Source organism: Rhinoderma darwinii, chromosome 1 (genome assembly GCF_050947455.1).
Source record: "Rhinoderma darwinii isolate aRhiDar2 chromosome 1, aRhiDar2.hap1, whole genome shotgun sequence".
In the NCBI taxonomy this organism is placed as follows: Eukaryota; Metazoa; Chordata; class Amphibia; order Anura; family Rhinodermatidae; genus Rhinoderma; species Rhinoderma darwinii.
Window position 1 is genome coordinate 251527018 of NC_134687.1, and position 17853 is coordinate 251544870.

The window sequence follows — 17853 nt, forward strand, 5'->3', positions numbered from 1 at the left end:
GGCTGAATCAGAGTTATTATCATATTGTAAATAATTGGCTGAAATTAAGCCTATACCCTTTTTGAAATCATATTATTGTAATTGTTTTGATCAATAAACCTTAGAAGAGTATTTTGAGCATACAAGCAGGGTTTGTGTGTCATACTTCTCTCCGATATATTGATACCTGTAAACACTGGAATTATTTGGATGTGATACAGGCATCGGTTGACACACCTTAACTAAACCTTCAGTCTAAGGGTATGTTCACACGGCCTATTTACGGACGTAATTCTGGCGTTTTTGCCCCGAATTACGTCTGAAAATAGCGCCTCAATAGCGCTGACAAACATCTGCCCATTGAAAGCAATGAGCAGACGTTTGTCTGTTCACACGAGGCGTATATTTACGCGCCGCTGTCAAATGATGGCGCGTAAATAGACGCCCGCGTAGAAGAAGTGACCTGTCACTTCTTTGGCCGTAATTGGAGCCGCTATTCATTGACTCCAATGAATAGCAGCGCTAATTACGGCCGTAATTGACGCGGCGTTCAAGCGCCTGCACATGCCGCTACGGCTGAAATTACGGGGATGTTTTCAGGCTGAAACATCCCCGTAATTTCAGCCGTTACGGACCCCCGCCGTGTGAACATACCCTAATATATTTCTTTGGCCAAAATTGCATCAACAAGCCGTCAGAGGAAAAACTGCTAAATAATGCCATATACAAGTCATATAATGGCCAGAAATAGTGTTATTAATCATGTACACACATATGGAAGCTTATTCTGAAAAGTCATCCGAAAAGTTAGGTACACTTTAAATCAAGGCAATTGCATGCATTTTTATTTATTCTTGTGATCTGTTCTTTTATGCACGTGGTGCTGTGATCATTTAAGACTTTCTGGTTCAGGACGAGTCAGAAGAGCAGTTTACATAATTTCCTACTTTGCTTTGTGGTGCATAGTTTCGTGCCTGTCTACCCGCCCACTACACCTCTGAGTCTTCCTTATACCTGCCTACAACACCTCCTTGACTATCTCCAGTAATACCTGCCCACAGACGCAGTAGCTCCTAAGCATGATCCAGTCCCATGTACGCCACATGAGTGATGATGTGGTGTACATTGGGGCAGTGCCGGGCCAGGAGGAAGATCATGTGAATTATGTACGTGACATCACAGTCACGGAAAAGAGGAAGCAGTGGGACCAAGTGAACGCAGCTTAAATTGGGTCACAAAGGACACATCAGAATTGTAAGTCAATAGAGAAGTGACTTCCAATTTTATAAATAGAGCATTCAAATGCAGACTGATTGGCATATAGTTTTATTAGAATTTTTGCAGCATTTGTATTCTGTCATTGGGTTGAAAATAGATAATTTGCAGGGCCATGATTTATAACCTTGCCAGTATATCCTTAGGATTATACTACCCTTATGTGCATTGCTATGGTGTGTGCCAGTGACAAGGGAATGTTATGCAATTTTGTATTTCTATGATAGAGTATACTGTTTGTTTTTTAGACTTTTTGTGGACGCTGCGTCTCAGGCACAAGAGACTGCATTGGTCTGGGATGGTGACATTGCAGCTGTGACGACAATGCTAGATTTATGACATCTGAGTTTTGGATCTCTTATGTGCATTATAACAAATCCTCTGGAATCCCTTGGTTCAATCTAGATGCTTTATAATACTTATACACTATGCACCACTGCTGAATTTTTCACTTAATGCCAAAGGGAAATTCTAAATTAAAACCTTTGATGCTATTTTTGGTCATTTTGATCAAGGTTTAAAAAAACTTTTTAGATATATCTAACCAAATGATGCAAACAGAAAACAATGTTTTTTTTAATGTGGGCCTGTTCACATCAGCGTGGTTTCTGCTCAGGGGTTCCGTCGGTGCTTTCAGTCAGGGGAACACCTCAACGGAAAGGCAAGTGTGAAGTAAGTTCCGTTTGCATCACCATTCATTTCAATGGTGACAGATCCGTTGACAGAAGGATGTCAGGCTGGGTTCACACGACCATGTTACGTCTGTAATGTACGGAACGTATTTCAGCCGGAAGACCCGGACCGAAGACAGTGCAGGGAGCCGGGGTCCTAGCATCATAGTGATGTACGACGCTAGGAGTCCCTGCCTCGCTGCAGGACAACTGTCCCGTACTGTAATCATGATTACAGTACGGGACAGTAGTTCCACGCAGAGGCAGGGACTCCTAGTGTCGTACATCACTATGATGCTAGGAGCCCGGCTCCCTGCACTGTCTTCGGTCCGGGTCTTCCGGCCGAAATACGTTCCGTACATTATGGACGTAACATGGTTGTGTGAACCCAGCCTCATGCGTGTGAAAACCTCGGCAAAAACCGCCTGAAAAACCGCCTGGAAAACCGCCTCAAAAACCACGTCAAAAACCACGGCAAAAACCACATCAAACATGAAAACCTCCAGGGTCAGTTTTTACAGGAGGAATTTTCCTCCTGCAAAAAACTCCGTGTGAACAGGGCCTTAATGTGTTCTTTAGCTCTGTATATACAACAGAAGAAAGAGCAGCTGATGTAGTTGGTGCCAGTGCTGTTAATATATCAGTTGATATACTGAATTGGCTGAATGTAGATATGGTCCAAGCTAAGTTAAATAAAATAAATTTACCCGGGACCAGATGGGTTACACCCTAGAGTTCTTAACCCCTTCCCTCTTTAGCCACTTTTGACCTTCCTGACAGAGCCTCATTTTTCAAATTTGACATATTTCACTTTATGTGGTAATAACGTCTGAATGCTTTTACCTATCCAAGCAATTCTGAGATTGTTTTCTCGTGACACATTGAACTTTATGTTACTGGCAAAATTTGCTCGATACATTCAGTATTTAAAAATTTAGCGAAAAATTGCAAAAATTAGCATTTTTCTAAATTTAAATGTATCTGCTTATAAGACAGGCAGTTATACCCCACATAATAGTTGCTAATTAACATCCCCGTATGTATACTTTAGATTAGCATCATATTTGAACATCCTTTTATTTTTCTAGGACGTAAGAGGCTTAGAACTTTAGCAGCAATTTCTCACATTTTCAAGAAAATGTCAAAAGGCTATTTTTACAGGGACCAGTTCAGTTGTGAAGTGGCTTTTATGGCCTTATATATTAGAAACCTCCAAAAAGTCACCCTATTTTAAAAACTCCACCCCTTAAAGTATTCAAAACAGCATTTAGAAAGTTTTTTAACCCTTTAGACGTTTCACAGGAATTAAACCAAACTAGAGGATAAAATTTACAAATTTCATTTTTTGTTGTTGCAGAAATTCATTTTCAATCCATTTTTTTTGTAACACAAAGTTTTACCAGAGAAATGCAACTCAATAGTTATTGCCCAGGTTCTGCAGTTTTAGGAAATATTCCACAAGTGGCTCTAGTGTGCTTATGGACTGAAACACAGGCCACAGAAGTAAAGGAGCACCTAGTGGATTTTGGACACTCCTTTCTATTAGAATATATTTTAGGCACCATGTCAGCTTTGAAGAGCTCTTGTGGTACCATTTGGAAAACGACACCCCTCGAGGAATTTATTTAGGGGTATAGTAAGCATTTTGACTGGACAGTTTTTTTGAAGACATTTTTGGAAGTAGGCCATGAAAATCTACATTCTTTCAAATAAAATGTAGGTTTAGCTAATTTTTTTAAATTTCCAAATGGACTAAAGGAGAAAAAGCACCACAAAATTTGTAGTGCAATTTCTCCCGAGTAAAACAATACCCCACATGTGGTCATAAACAGCTGTTTGGACACATGGCAGGGCTTAGAAGGGAAAGAGCGCCATTTGGCTTTTGGCGCTCAAATTTAGCAGGAATAGTTTTCGGAGGCCATGTCGCATTTGCAAAGCCCCTGATGGACCAAAACAGTGGAAACCCCCCACAAGTGGCCCCATTTTGGAAACTGAAACCCTTGAGGAAATTATCTAGGGGTATAGTGAGCATTTTGACCACGCAGGTTTTTTGCAGAAATTATTGGAATTAGGCCGTGAAAATGAAAATCTACATTCTTTAAAAGAAAATGTAGGTTTAGCTAATTTTTTCTCATTTCCACAAGGACCAAAGGAGAAAAAGCACTGCAAAATTTGTAAAGCAATTTCTCCCGAGTAAAATAGTACACCACCTGTGGTAATAAACGGCTGTTTGGACACACGGCAGGGCTGAAAAGGGAAAGAGCGCCGTTTGGCTTTTGGAGCTCAAATTTAGCAGGAATGGTTTGCGGAGGCCATGTCACATTTGCAGAGCCCCTGAGGGGACAAAACAATGAAAACGCTCAAAAAGTGACCCGATTTTGGAAACTACACCCCTTGAAGAATTCATCTACGGGTGTAGTGATCATTTTGACCCCACATGTGTTTCATAGAATTTATTAGAATTGGGCAGTGAAAATAAAAACAATCCTTTTTCTTCAATAAGATGTAGCTTTAGCTCAAAATGTTTCATTTTCTCAGCAAATAAAGGAAAAAAAGAACCCCAACATTTGTAAAGCAACTTCTCCCGAGTACGGCAATACCCCATATGTGGTCATAAACTGCTGTTTGGGCACACGGCAGGTCTCAGAAGAGAAGGAGCGGCATTTGGCTTTTGGAGCACAGATTTTGCTGGATTGGTTTCTTGACACCATGTCGCTTTTGCAAAGCCCATAAGGTACCAGTACAGTGGAAACTACCCAAAAGGGACTCCATTTGTGATACTACACCCCTTGAGGAATTAATCTAGGGGTGTAGTGAGCATTTTGACTCCACAGCTGTTTCATAGATTGTATTTGAATTGGGCAGTGAAAATAAAAAAATAATTTTTTTTCCAATAAGACGTAGCTTTAGTGTAAAATTTTTCATTTTCTCAAGACATAAATCAGAAAAAGAAACCCAACATTTGTTAAGCAATTTTTCCCGAGTATGGCAATACCCCATATGTGGTTATAAACTAATTTTTGGGCACACGGCAGGGCTCAGAAGGGAAGGAGTGCCATTTGGCTTTCGGACTACAGATTTTGCTGGATTGGTTGCTGGTCGCTATGTAGCATTTGCAAAACCCCTGTGGGACCAAAACAGTGGAAACCCCCCAGAAGTGACCCCCATTTTGGAAACTACACCCCTCAAGGTATTCACCTAGGGGTGTAGTGAGCATGTTAACCCCGCAGGTGTTTTGTAGACATTAGTGTGCACTCGATATTGCAGAGTAAAAATGAGATTTTTCAATATATATGCCAATATGTGGTGCCCAACTTGTGCCACCATAACAAGACAGCTCTCTAATTATTATGCTGTGTTTCCCGGTTTTAGAAGCACCCTACATGGGGCCCTAATCTTTTCCCTGGACATTCGACAGGGCTCAGGAGTGAGAGAATACCATGCGAAATTCAGGCCTAATTTGGTGATTTACACAGAATTGGTTCACAATTGCAGAGGCTCAGATGGGAAAAAATAAAAGAAACCCCCCCCAGAAGTGACCCCATTTTAGAAACTACACCCCTCAAGGCATTTATTAAGGGGTGTAGTGAGCATTTTCACCCCACAGGTCTTTTCCATAAATAAATGTGCTGCGTATGGTGCAAAGTAAAAATTAACATTTTTCCCCAGAATTGCCAATTCAATGGCAAGTATGTCGTGCCCAGTTTATGCCACTGGAGACACACATCCCAAAAATTGTTAAAAGGGTTCTCCAGGCTATGGTGATGCCATATATGTGGAAGTAAACTGCTGTTTGGGCACACTGTAGGGCTCAGATGGGTGGGAGCGCCATTTGGCTTTTGGAGTGTGGATTTCGCTTGGTGGTAGTTTTGTTTGGAGTTTTACTGGTGTTTCAGTTTATAATGTGGGGCATCTGTAAGCTGGGCAGAGTACATCAGGGGCATAGTCAGGGGGTATAATAATGGGGTAAACAATAAAATTATCCATAGATGTGTGTTATGCTGTGAAGCAAACCTCTCTGCACAGGTCGGTGTCGCACTGATAAACGATGTCTTTACTTATACCCCTTTTGGTCCACACTCCACACCTTTGCAGTTTGGGGAATTTTGCTAGGAAGTGTTGTCCTGGTATAATACGGGCACCCTCGCACAACTGCATATTTTTTATTTCGTGACTTATGGAAGCCTTAACTCATTTTATTTTTTCATAGACGTAGTGGTATGAGGGCTGTTTTTTTGAGGGACGAGCTGTAGTTAATATTGGTACCATTTTGGGGTACATGCGACTTTTTGATCACTTTTTATCCTATTTTTTGAGAGGCAAGGTGACCAAAAAACTGCAATTCTGGCATCGTTTTTTTAGTGTTTTTTTTATACAGCGTTCACCATGCATTATAAATTACATGTTAACTTTATTCGGCGGGTCAGTACGATTCTAGAGATACCTAATTTATAGCACTTTTTTTTGTTTTACAACTTTTTGCACAATAAAATTACCTTTGTAAAAAGAATGTATTTTTTCTGTCGCCTTGTTGTGAGAACCATAACTTTTACATTTTTTCGTCGACGGAGCTGTATGAGGGCTTGTTTTTTGCGAGACGAGCTATATTTTTTATAGGCACCATTTTTGGATACATGCGACTTTTTGATCACTTTTTATTTACATTTTTGTAGGGCAAAGTGACCAAAAAACAGAAATTCTGGCATCATTTTTGAAGTTTTTTTTTACGTTGTTCACCGCGTGGTATAAATAACATAATATTTTTATAGTTTAGGACGTTACGGTCGCGGCGATACCAAATATGTTTGGTTTATTTATTTTTTTCAATAATAAAGGACTTGATAAGAGAAAAAGGGCGATTGTGTTTTATTTTATTACTTAGTACAGTAAAAAATAGTGTAGTACCGTGTTAGCTAGAAACAATATGCAATGTTAAAGAGGCTCTGTCACCAGATTTTGCAACCCCTATCTCCTATTGCAGCAGATCGGCGCTGCAATGTACATAAGAGTAACGTTTTTGTTTTTTTAAAAACGAGCATTTTTGGCCAAGTTATGACCATTTTTATATTTATGCAAATGAGGCTTTCTAAAGTACAACTGGGCGTGTTTAAAGTTATGTACATTGTGTATGTACATCTGGGCGTTTTTACTTCTTTTACTAGCTGGGCGTTGTGACTAGGAGTGCATGATGCTGACGAATCAGCATCATCCACTTCTCTTCGTTAACACCCAGCTTGCGACACGATGCAGGACCTGGGGAAGTGACGTCACAGCGTGATCTCTCGAGAACACGCTGTGTGTCTGTGCACTGCCAGAAGCTGGGTGTTAACGAAGAGAAGTGGATGATGCTTATTCGTCAGCATCATACACTGCTAGTCACAACGCCCAGCTAGTGAAAGTAGTAAAAACGCCCAGATGTACATACACAATACACGCCCACTTGTACATAACTTTAAACACGCCCAGTTGTACTTTAGAAAGCCTCGTTTGCATAAATATAAAAATGGTCATAACTTGGCCAAAAATGCTCGTTTTTAAAAAAAAACAAAACGTTACTCTTATCTACATTGCAGCGCCGATCTGCTGCAATAGGAGATAGGGGTTGCAAAATCTGGTGAAAGAGCCTCTTTAACCCTTTGCCGCGATTGGGCGTAACTGTACGTCCGAAATCATAGTGATTTCCCGCAGACGGGCGTACAGTTACGCCCTGCAGATAAAGCGAGCACAGGAGCTGTGCGCGCTTTATCTTCAGCGGCTGTCAGCTGTTATACACAGCTGACATGCCGCTGCAATGGCTGCGATGGCTGTTACCGCCGATCGCAGCCATTTAACCCCTTCAATGCGGCTGTCAATGACGTCCGCCGCATTGAAGTGGTTTACAGAGGGAGGGAGCTCCCTCTGTAACCCCCGGGCCCCCCCGCGGTGGATCGCGGGTGGCGATTGTTGCTATGGCAACCAGGAAGCCGTTACTAGGCTTCCTGGTTGCCCAGGTACGGTAGCCTATTAGGTCCTGCCCGAGGCAGGACCTAATACGCTAACTGTCAAATGAAAAATGACAGTTGCGATGCACTACACTACTTAAGTAGTGCAGTGCATCGTACCGGGGATCAGAAGACCAGATCTTCAAGTCCCCAGGTCAGTGTAAAAGAAAAAGTAAAAAATGTAAAAAAAAATGTCAAAGAAAAAAAAAAAAAAAAATAATAAATAAATAATAAAAACAACACTTGCCCTGTTTCCCTGATCAACTCCTTTATTATTAAAAAAACATGAAAATATGAAAAAAAACTATACATAATAGGTATCGCCGCGTTCGGAACGGCCTGATCTATAAAAATATCACAGAATTTTTACCGCACGGTGAACACCGTAAAAAATTGTAATAAAAAACAATGACCGCCTTTTATTTTTTGGTAATCTTGTCTCAAAAAAAATGTAATAAAAAGTGATCAAAAAGTTGCAAGTAAAGCAAAATGGTACCAATAGAAACTACAGTTCGCCCTTCTGCAGCGATATCAACGAAAAAATTAAAAAGTTACGGCTCTAAAACATGATATTTTTAGAAAAGAGTATTATTATTTTGGGAACGTAGTGAAACGTAAAGAAAACCAATATAAATTTGGTGTCGCTGTAATCGTATCGCCCCGCAGAATAAAGTTAACATGTTGTTTATACTGCACGGTGAACACTGTCAAAAAAAACAAAAAAGAAACGTGCTGGAATGGCTGTTTTTTGGTTTCCTCATCTCCCAGAAAATGTAATAAATAGTGATAAAAAAAATCGCATGTACCCCAAAATGGAATCAATAAAAATTACAGCTCGTTCCACAAAAAAGGCGCCCTCACACACGCCCTAACGGAAAAATTACACGTTATGACTCTCAAAACGCAATGGTGCAAAATGATGCTAAATGACGACCCAGACGAATTTTTAGGTCCAGTAGAATTTCACTAAATACCCCACATCGGCATTTGCTGGACCCTGTAGACGCAGCAGAGATGAGGAAACTTTAGGGCCTTGTGCGGCTTATAGGGCTAGTGAAGAAGTCAAATATAAGGCAACACTGGAGCGCAGATATTTTGTATAATACCCAATAAACCCGGCCTGTGTATAAAGGATTGGTTCCAAGCATACCACACCAATACATGGATTCTTCATTCACCCCATTTATTACATCATCCTATTATGACCTGTTGCACTCCGCCCAGCTTACATATACCCTGATGTACTCCGCCCAGCTTACATATACCCTGATGTACTCCGCCCAGCTTACATATACCCTGATGTACTCCGCCCAGCTTACATATACCCTGATGTACTCCGCCCAGCTCACATATGCCCCCACATTATAAGCTGAAATACCACTAATGCACCAAGCAAAATCTGCGCTTCAAAAGCCAAATGGTGGTCCAACTGAGCCTGGCAGTGTACCCAAACGGCAATTTATGACCACATATGGGGTATTCTGGAGAACCCGCTTAACAATTTATGGCATGTGTGTCTACGGTGGTGCAAGCTGGGCACAACACAGTGGGCACTGAAATGGCATATTTGTGGAAAACAGCAATTTTCAATCTGCAACATCTATTGTTTACTCATTTTTTCAAAACACTTGTGCGGTCAAAATGCTCACTACACCCCTAGATCAATTCTTTGAGGGATCTAGTTTCCAAAATGGGGTAATTTTTTTGGGGGTACCACTGTACTGGTACTATAGCTCAATGCAACATGGTGTCAAAAAACGAATCTTATAAAATCTCCACTCCAAATACTAAATGGCGTTCCTTCCCTTTAGAGCCTTGCTGTGCGTCCAAATAGCAGTTTATGACCACATGTGGGGTATTTCCGTACTCCGGAGAAGTTGCTTTACAAATGTTACGGTGCTTTGTCTCCTTTATTTGTTGAGAAAATGAAACATTTTTAACTAATGCTGCGTCTTATTGGAAAATAATGTAATTTTTCATTTTCACTGCCCATTTCTAATAAAATATATGACACACCTGTGGGGTCAAAATGCTCACTACACCCCTAGATGAATTCCTCAATGGGTGTAGTTTGCCAAATGGAGTCACTTTTGGGGAGTTTCCACTGTACTGGTACCTAAGGGGCTTTGCAAAAGCGACATGGCGCAGAAAAACCAATCCAGCAAAATCTGCTCTCCAAAAGCCAAATGGCGCTCCTTCCCTTCTGAGCCCGGATGTGTATTCATACAGTACTTTATTACCACATATGGGGTATTTCCGTACTCTGGAGAAGTTGCTTTACAAATGTTACGGTGATTTTTCTCCTTTATTTGATGAGAAAATGAAACATTTTTACCTAAAGCTACGACTTAGTGGAAAAAAATTATTTTTTTCATGTTTACTGCCCAATTCTAATGAAATCTGTGAAACACCTGGGGGGTCAAAATGCTCACTACACCCCTAGATTAATTCCTCTAGGGGTGTAGTTTCCCAAATGGAGTCACTTTTGGGGGGTTTCCGCTGTACTGGTACCTTAGGAGCTTTACAAATGTGACATGGTGCAGAGAAATCAAACCAGCAAAATCTGTACTTCAAAAGCTAAATGGCGTGCCTTCCCTTCTGAGTCCTGCCGCTTCCCCAAACAGCCGTTCATGACCACATGTTGGGTATTTATGTACTCTGGAGAAGTTGCTTTACAAATGTTGGGGTGCTTTTCATCATTTATTTGTTGAAAAAAATAAAAATTTTGAGGTAAAGCTACATCTTATTGGAAAATAATGTAATTTTTCATTTTCACTGCCCAATTCTAATGAAATCTATGAAACACCTGGGGGGTCAAAATGCTCACTACACCCCTAGATGAATTCCTCAAGGGGTATAGTTTCCTAAATGGAGTCACTTTTGGGGGGTTTTCACTGTACTGGTACGTCAGGGGCTTTACAAATGCGACATTGTGCAGAGAAATGAATCCAGCAAAATCAGCGCTCCAAAAGCTAAATGGCGTGCCTTCCCTTCCGAGTCCTGCCGCTTGCCCAAACAACAGTTTATGACCACATGTTTGGTATTTCCGTACTCTAAAGAAGTTGCTTTACAAATGTTGGGGTGCTTTTCCTCATTTATTTGTTGAAAAAATTAAAAATTTGGAGGTAAAAATACATGGTATTGGAAAATAATGTAATTTTTCATTTTCACTGCCCAATTCTAATGAAATCTATGAAACACCTGTGAGGTCAAAATGCTCACTACACCCATAGATGAATTCCTCAAGGAGTTTAGTTTCCAAAATGGGGTATTTTTTGGGGTGTTTCCTTTGTTTCGGCACCACAAGACCTCTTCTAACCTGACATGGTGCCTGAAATATAATCTAAGAAAAGGAAGGCCCTAAAAGGCTCTAGGTGCTCCTTTGCTTCTGAGGCCGGTATTTCAGTCCAGTAGCGCACTAGGGCCACATGTGGGATATTTCTAAAAACTGCAGAATCAGGACAATAAATATTCAGTTGTGCTTCTCCGGTAAAAACCTTCAGTATTACAGGAAAAATGGATTAAAATGGAATTTCTGCCCAAAAAATTTGTAGATTTCCCCGCTACATTGCTTTAATTCCTGTGAAACGCCTAAAGGGTTAAAAAAAACTTTCTGAATGCTGTTTTGAATACTTTGAGGGGTGAAGTTTTTAAAGTGGGGTGATTTGTGGGGGTTTATAATATATAAGGCCCTCAAAGCCACTTAACAACTGAACTGTTCCCTAAAAAAATGGGCTTTTGAAATTTTCTTGAAAATGTGAGAAATTGCTGCTAAACTTATAAGCCTTGTAATGTCCTAGAAAAATAAAAGGATGTTCAAAAAATGATGCCAATCTAAAGTAGACATATTGGAAAAGTTAGCTAGTAACTATTTTGTGTGGTATTACTATCTGTCTTACAAGCAGATACATTTGAATTTAGAAAATGCAAATTTTTTGCACATTTTCTCTAAATTTTGGTGTTTTCACACAAAAATATTGAATATATCAACCAAATTTTTTCACTAACTTAAAGTACAATATGTCACGAGAAAAAAATCTCAGAATCGCTTGGATAGGTAAAAGCATTCCCGAGTTATTACCACATAAAGTAACACACGTCAGATTTAAAAAATGAGGCTCTGTCATTTGGTCCAAAAGTGTCTCAGTCCTGAAGGGGTTAAATACCTTTGTGTCAAAAAAGACAAAAGTTTAGAAGGTATGATACCTTTATTGGCTAACCATAAAAGTTCTATATGCAAGCTTTCAGAGCACAGAGGCTCCTTCTTCAGGCAGTTTACAAATGAATGACTTCGAAAAATGATGTATCACCCCATGTACTAATTGTCTTTGTGTAACATCCAAATGTTGTGCTTTTTTCGAAGTCATTCATTTGTAATAAGCCTGAAGAAGGAGCCTTTATGCTCTGAAAGCTTGCATATAGAACTTTTATGGTTAGCCAATAAAGGTATCATACCTTCTATACTTTTGTCTTTTTTGAGACAAAGGTATTTAACATTGCATTTTATTACTTAAAACTTTTATTGTATTTTTTTTTCACTTTTTTTCACATAGTTTTTTTCACTTTTTTTTACACTTTACCTTAGTCCCACTAGGGGACTTGAAGGTCCAACTGTCTGATTTTTTTTCTAATATATTGCACTACCTATGTAGTGCAATGTACTAGATCTGTCAGTCATTCACTGACAGCAAGCTGATTAGGCTTCGCCTCCGAGCGGGGCCTAATCGGCTTCCGTAATGGCAGACAGGAGGCCATTGTTAGGTCTCCTGGTGTCATAATAGCAGTCGGCAGTGGTGCGATTGCAGGGCACAGCTGCCGATCTGCTAGCAACCACAAAGATGCAGCGATCGCATCCAATCGCTGCATCTGAGGGGTTAATGGCAGGGATCGGAGCTAGCTCTGGTTCCTGCCATTACAGGTGAATGTCAGCTGTAACATACAGCTGATATCCAACCCTGATTACGCCGGCTCATCTCCTGAGTCGGCGCTATCTTGCCGGTGGCTACGGAAGCCTTTCAGGCCCCGCCTTCAGGCGGGGGCTGGAAGTTTTCCGTGCTAGGCACACCGGGAGGCCAGTATTAGGCCTCCGGTTGCCATTGCAGCCACCGACACACCGGCGATTTCATTGCTGGGGTGTCGATGAGCTGCAAACACCTTAAATGTAGCGATCGGTTTTGACGGCTGCATTTAAGGGGTTAATGACGGGGATCGAAGCTATCTTCAGTCCCCGCCGTTACAGCAGGATGTCAGCTGTCAGATACATCTGACATTCAGGGATGATGGCACCGACTCAGCTTCTGAGCCAGTGCCAAGCATTTGGCGTAAGTATGCAACATTTTGTGGGAAGCACTGGCTTTCCATGTCGTATACTTACGACAAATGTCAGGAAGGGGTTAAAGAGCTTAGTTCAGATATTTCTGTCCCCCTCTTCATAATATTTAGAGATTCTCTAGTGACTGGTATAGTGCCAAGGGACTGGCGGAGGGCAAATGTGGTGCCTATTTTCAAAAAGGGCTTTAGATCTTCCCCGGGTAATTATAGACCAGTAAGCTTAACATCGGTCGTGGGGAAAATGTTTGAGGGGCTATTGAGGGAATGTATACAGGATTATGTGACAAAAAATAGTATCAGTGACAGCCAGCACGGTTTTACTAAGGACAGAAGTTGTCAAACCAACCTGATTTGTTTTTATGAAGAGGTGAACAGAAGCCTAGACAGAGTGGCCGCAGTGGATATAGTGTTTTTGGACTTTGCAAAGGCATTTGACACTGTCCCTCATAGACGTCTAATGGGTAAATTAAGGACTATTGCTTTAGAAAGTATAGTTTGTAATTGGATTGAGAATTGGCTCAAGGACTGTATCCAGAGAGTTGTGATCAATGATTCCTACTCTGAATGGTCCCCGGTTATAAGTGGTGTACCCCAGGGTTCCGTGCTGGGACCACTATTATTCAACTTATTTATTAAGGATTTAGAGGATGGGATTAATAGCACTATTTCTATTTTTGCAGATGACACCAAGCTATGTAGTATTGTTCAGTCTATGGAAGATGTTCGCAAATTGGAAGCTGATTTTGACACACTAAGTGTTTGGGCGTCCACTTGGCAAATGAAATTTAATGTAAATGTAAATGTAAAGTTATGCATCTGTGTACAAACAACCTGCATGCATCATATGTCCTAGGGGGAGCTATACTCGGGGAGTCACTTGTTGAGAAGGATCTGGGTGTACTTGTAAATCATAAACTAAATAACAGCATGCAATGTCAATCAGCTGCTTCAATATATTGTTGTGTATTAAGAGGCATAGACTTGCAGGACAGGGATATAATATTTCCACTTTACAAAGCATTAGTGAGGCCTCATCTAGAATATGCAGTTCAGTTCTGGGCTCCAGTTCATAGAAAGGATGCCCTGGAGTTGGAAAAAATACAAAGAAGAGCAACGAAGCTAATAAGGGGCATGGAGAATCTAAGTTATGAGGAAAGATTAAAATAATTAAACCTATTTAGCCTTGAAAAGCGGCTATTGGGGGACATGATTAACTTATATAAATATATTAATGGCACATACAAAAAATATGGTGAAATACTGTTCCATGTAAAACCCCCTCAAAAAAACAAGGGGGCACTCCCTCCGTCTGGAGAAAAAAAGGTTCAAGCTGCAGAGGTGACAAGCCTTCTTTACTGTAAGAACTGTGAATCTATGGAATAGCCGACCGCAGGAGCTGGTCACAGCAGGGACAGTAGATGGCTTTAAAAAAAGGCTTAGATAATTTCCTAGAACAAAAAAATATAAGCTCTTATGTGTACAAATTTTTACCTTCCCTTTTCCCATTCCTTTGTTTGAACTTGATGGACATGTGTCTTTTTTCAACCGTACTAACTATGTAAATATGTAACTATGTAAGATATATAGCATGATAAGTGACATGAATTACATGGGGAATATCTACAGTTCTTCGTGGCCTAACTTATATTATTCTCGGCATATTCTCCTCACTAGACATCTAAAGACTTCTACAGACTTCTCACATTTTATGTAAAGTTTAATGCATATTATAGCTATTTTAATTAGACAAATACAGTTAAAGCAAACAAAGAACAAGTCTCATCTTAATAACATTCCAACTCACCAAATCACTGAGCTCCAGTATTCTAAGTAAAAATCCAATAAGGCACCCCGTTACAACAGAAAGAACCGAAAGAGTCAGCAAACCATTTTGAGTCCAGAATGTTTTTATCCATCGACAGTAGTTTAACCGCAAACGTGTGAAGATACTAAGGAGACATTGTTTGAGGCATTCCCACATTTCTTCAATGAATGTATCAAAGCATGAAAATATCTGCATTCACCGATTATTCTACCTTTACAATAGCTGTGTTGCTAAGCATGTATGGCTTGCATATCCTATAAACTTCCTTTGCCTCTAAGATCACAGCCATAATCTTGCAGTGAATCCTTAAAAAGGATCAGAAAACAGGGAAATGTCCAACCCAGCTTAAAGTGCCAGGTCACAAATTGGATAAAGCTATTTTAAGAGCATTATAAAAAGAGAAGGAAGCTGGCTTAACAAACATATCTAAGGTGGAGTTCACACTGCGTTTTTCTTTTTTTAAACGTTAACGGTGCAAACCCTTATATTAAAATATACACTACCGTTCAAAAGTTTGGTGTCACCCAGACAATTTTGTGTTTTCCATGAAAACTCACACTTATATTTATCAAATGAGTTGCAAAATGACTAGAAAATATAGTCAAGACATTGACAAGGTTAGAAATAATGATTTTTATTTCAAATAATAATTTTCTCCTTCAAACTTTGCTTTCGTCAATGAATGCTCCATTTGCAGCAATTACAGCATTGCAGACCTTTGGCATTCTAGCTGTTAATTTGCTGAGGTAATCGGGAGAAATTTCACCCCATGCTTCCAGAAGCCCCTCCCATAAGTTGGATTGGCTTGATGGGCACTTCTTGCGTACCATACGGTCAAGCTGCTCTCACAACAGCTCTATGGGGTTGAGATCTGGTGACAGCGCTGGCCACTCCATTACAGATAGAATACCAGCTGCCTGCTTCTTCCCTAAATAGTTGTTTCATAATTTGGAGGTGTGCTTTGGGTCATTGTCCTGTTGTAGGATGAAATTGGCTCCAATCAAGCGCTGCCACAGGGTATGGCATGGCATTGCAAAATGGAGTGATAGCCTTGCTTATTCAAAATCCCTTTTACCTTGTACAAATCTCCCACTTTACCAGCACCAAAGCAACCCCAGACCATCACATTACCTCCACCATGCTTGACAGATGGTGTCAGGCACTCTTCCAGCATCTTTTCAGTTGTTCTGCATCTCACAAATGTTCTTCTGTGTGATCCAAACACCTCAAACTTCGATTCGTCTGTCCATAACACTTTTTTCCAATCTTCCTCTGTCCAATGTCTGTGTGCTTTGCCCATATTAATCTTTTCCTTTTATTAGCCAGTCTCAGATATGGCTTTTTCTTTGCCACTCTGCCCTGAAGGCCAGCATCGCCTCTTCACTGTAGACGTTGACACTGGTGTTTTGCGGGTACTATTTAATGAAGCTGCCAGTTGAGGACCTGTGAGGCGTCTATTTCTCAAACTGGAGACTCTAATGTACTTGTCTTGTTGCTCAGTTGTGCAGCGGGGCCTCCCACTTCTCTTTCTACTCTGGTTAGAGCCTGATTGTGCTGTCCTCTGAAGGGAGTAGTACACACCGTTGTAGGAAATCTTCAGTTTCTTGGCAATTTCTCGCATGGAATAGCCTTCATTTCTAAGAACAAGAATAGACTGTCGAGTTTCACATGAAAGCTCTCTTTTTCTAGCCATTTTGAGAGTTTAATCGAACCCACAAATGTAATGCTCCAGATTCTCAACTAGCTCAAAGGAAGGTCAGTTTTATAGCTCCTCTAAACAGCAAAACTTTACAGCAGTGCTAACATAATTGCACAAGGGTTTTCAAGTGTTTTCTAATCATCCATTAGCCTTCTAACACAGTTAGCAATCACAATGTACCATTAGAACACTGGAGTGATGGTTGCTGGAAATGGGCCTCTATACACCTATGTAGATATTGCATTAAAAACCAGACGTTTGCAGCTAGAATAGTCATTTAGCACATTAACAATGTATAGAGTGTATTTCTGATTAATTTAATGTTATCTTCGGTGAAAAAAACTGTGCTTTTCTTTCAAAAATAAGGACATTTCTAAGTGACCCCAAACTTTTGAACAGTAGTGTATGTATATATATATATATATTATTGTCCTTGGGGGGTATTACTCTGATCGAGAGACGGAGACAATATGGGGCGCGGCACGGACCTCAAGCTTTTACCACCCAGTGGCCTACACAGTGAAATCTACGCCAGCTCATAGCTCATAAATTTATGCCAGATCTGGCGTAAATTATGATGAATTTGTCACACACCTTTTTTTAAGTGCTGTAAAATGGGGAAAAAGCCAAATTTTTTATGCAAAACAGCAGTGCGCCAAAATTTGCGTACTGGCGTTCAGTCATTGATACGTTTCCCCCATAGAGTGTATTGAGCCTAAGCATGTAGCATGAAAAATTAAAATTAAAATACCTTAAATTGGATTCGTTTAAAAATTAACTGCTTTACATAGACTGAACGCTATTCACTTAGGCCTTGTTCACTTAGTGCAGATTTGCTACAGATTTTGCATGTATGATTTAAGCCAAAACCAAGAACTGAACCTAAACAGTAGAAATATATAAAGGAAGGACTTATAGGTCTGCTCTCCTTGATCCAATTCTGGGTTTGGCTTAAGAAATGTATGCAGAATTTGCATCAAATCTGAACTGTGTAATCAAGGCCTTAAAAAGGACCTGTCACCAGCTCAGTATAGCCCAATTACCTTGTGTCATAGGCGCTGTCATGCTGATGAAGTCAGTGTAATTTGTATC

General features: G+C 40.3%; 1 protein-coding gene across 1 annotated transcript in view; it reads right to left on the minus strand.

Annotated features, from left to right (window-relative positions):
• LOC142740843 (excitatory amino acid transporter 5-like) overlaps positions 1-15218 on the minus strand; it is a 414141-nt gene extending 398923 nt beyond the window's left edge. The window contains exon 1 of the mRNA XM_075850270.1: positions 15042-15218. Coding sequence (XP_075706385.1) covers positions 15042-15218 — 177 coding nt within the window. The remainder of the gene's footprint in view (positions 1-15041) is intronic.
• Between the last annotated feature and the right edge of the window lie 2635 nt (positions 15219-17853).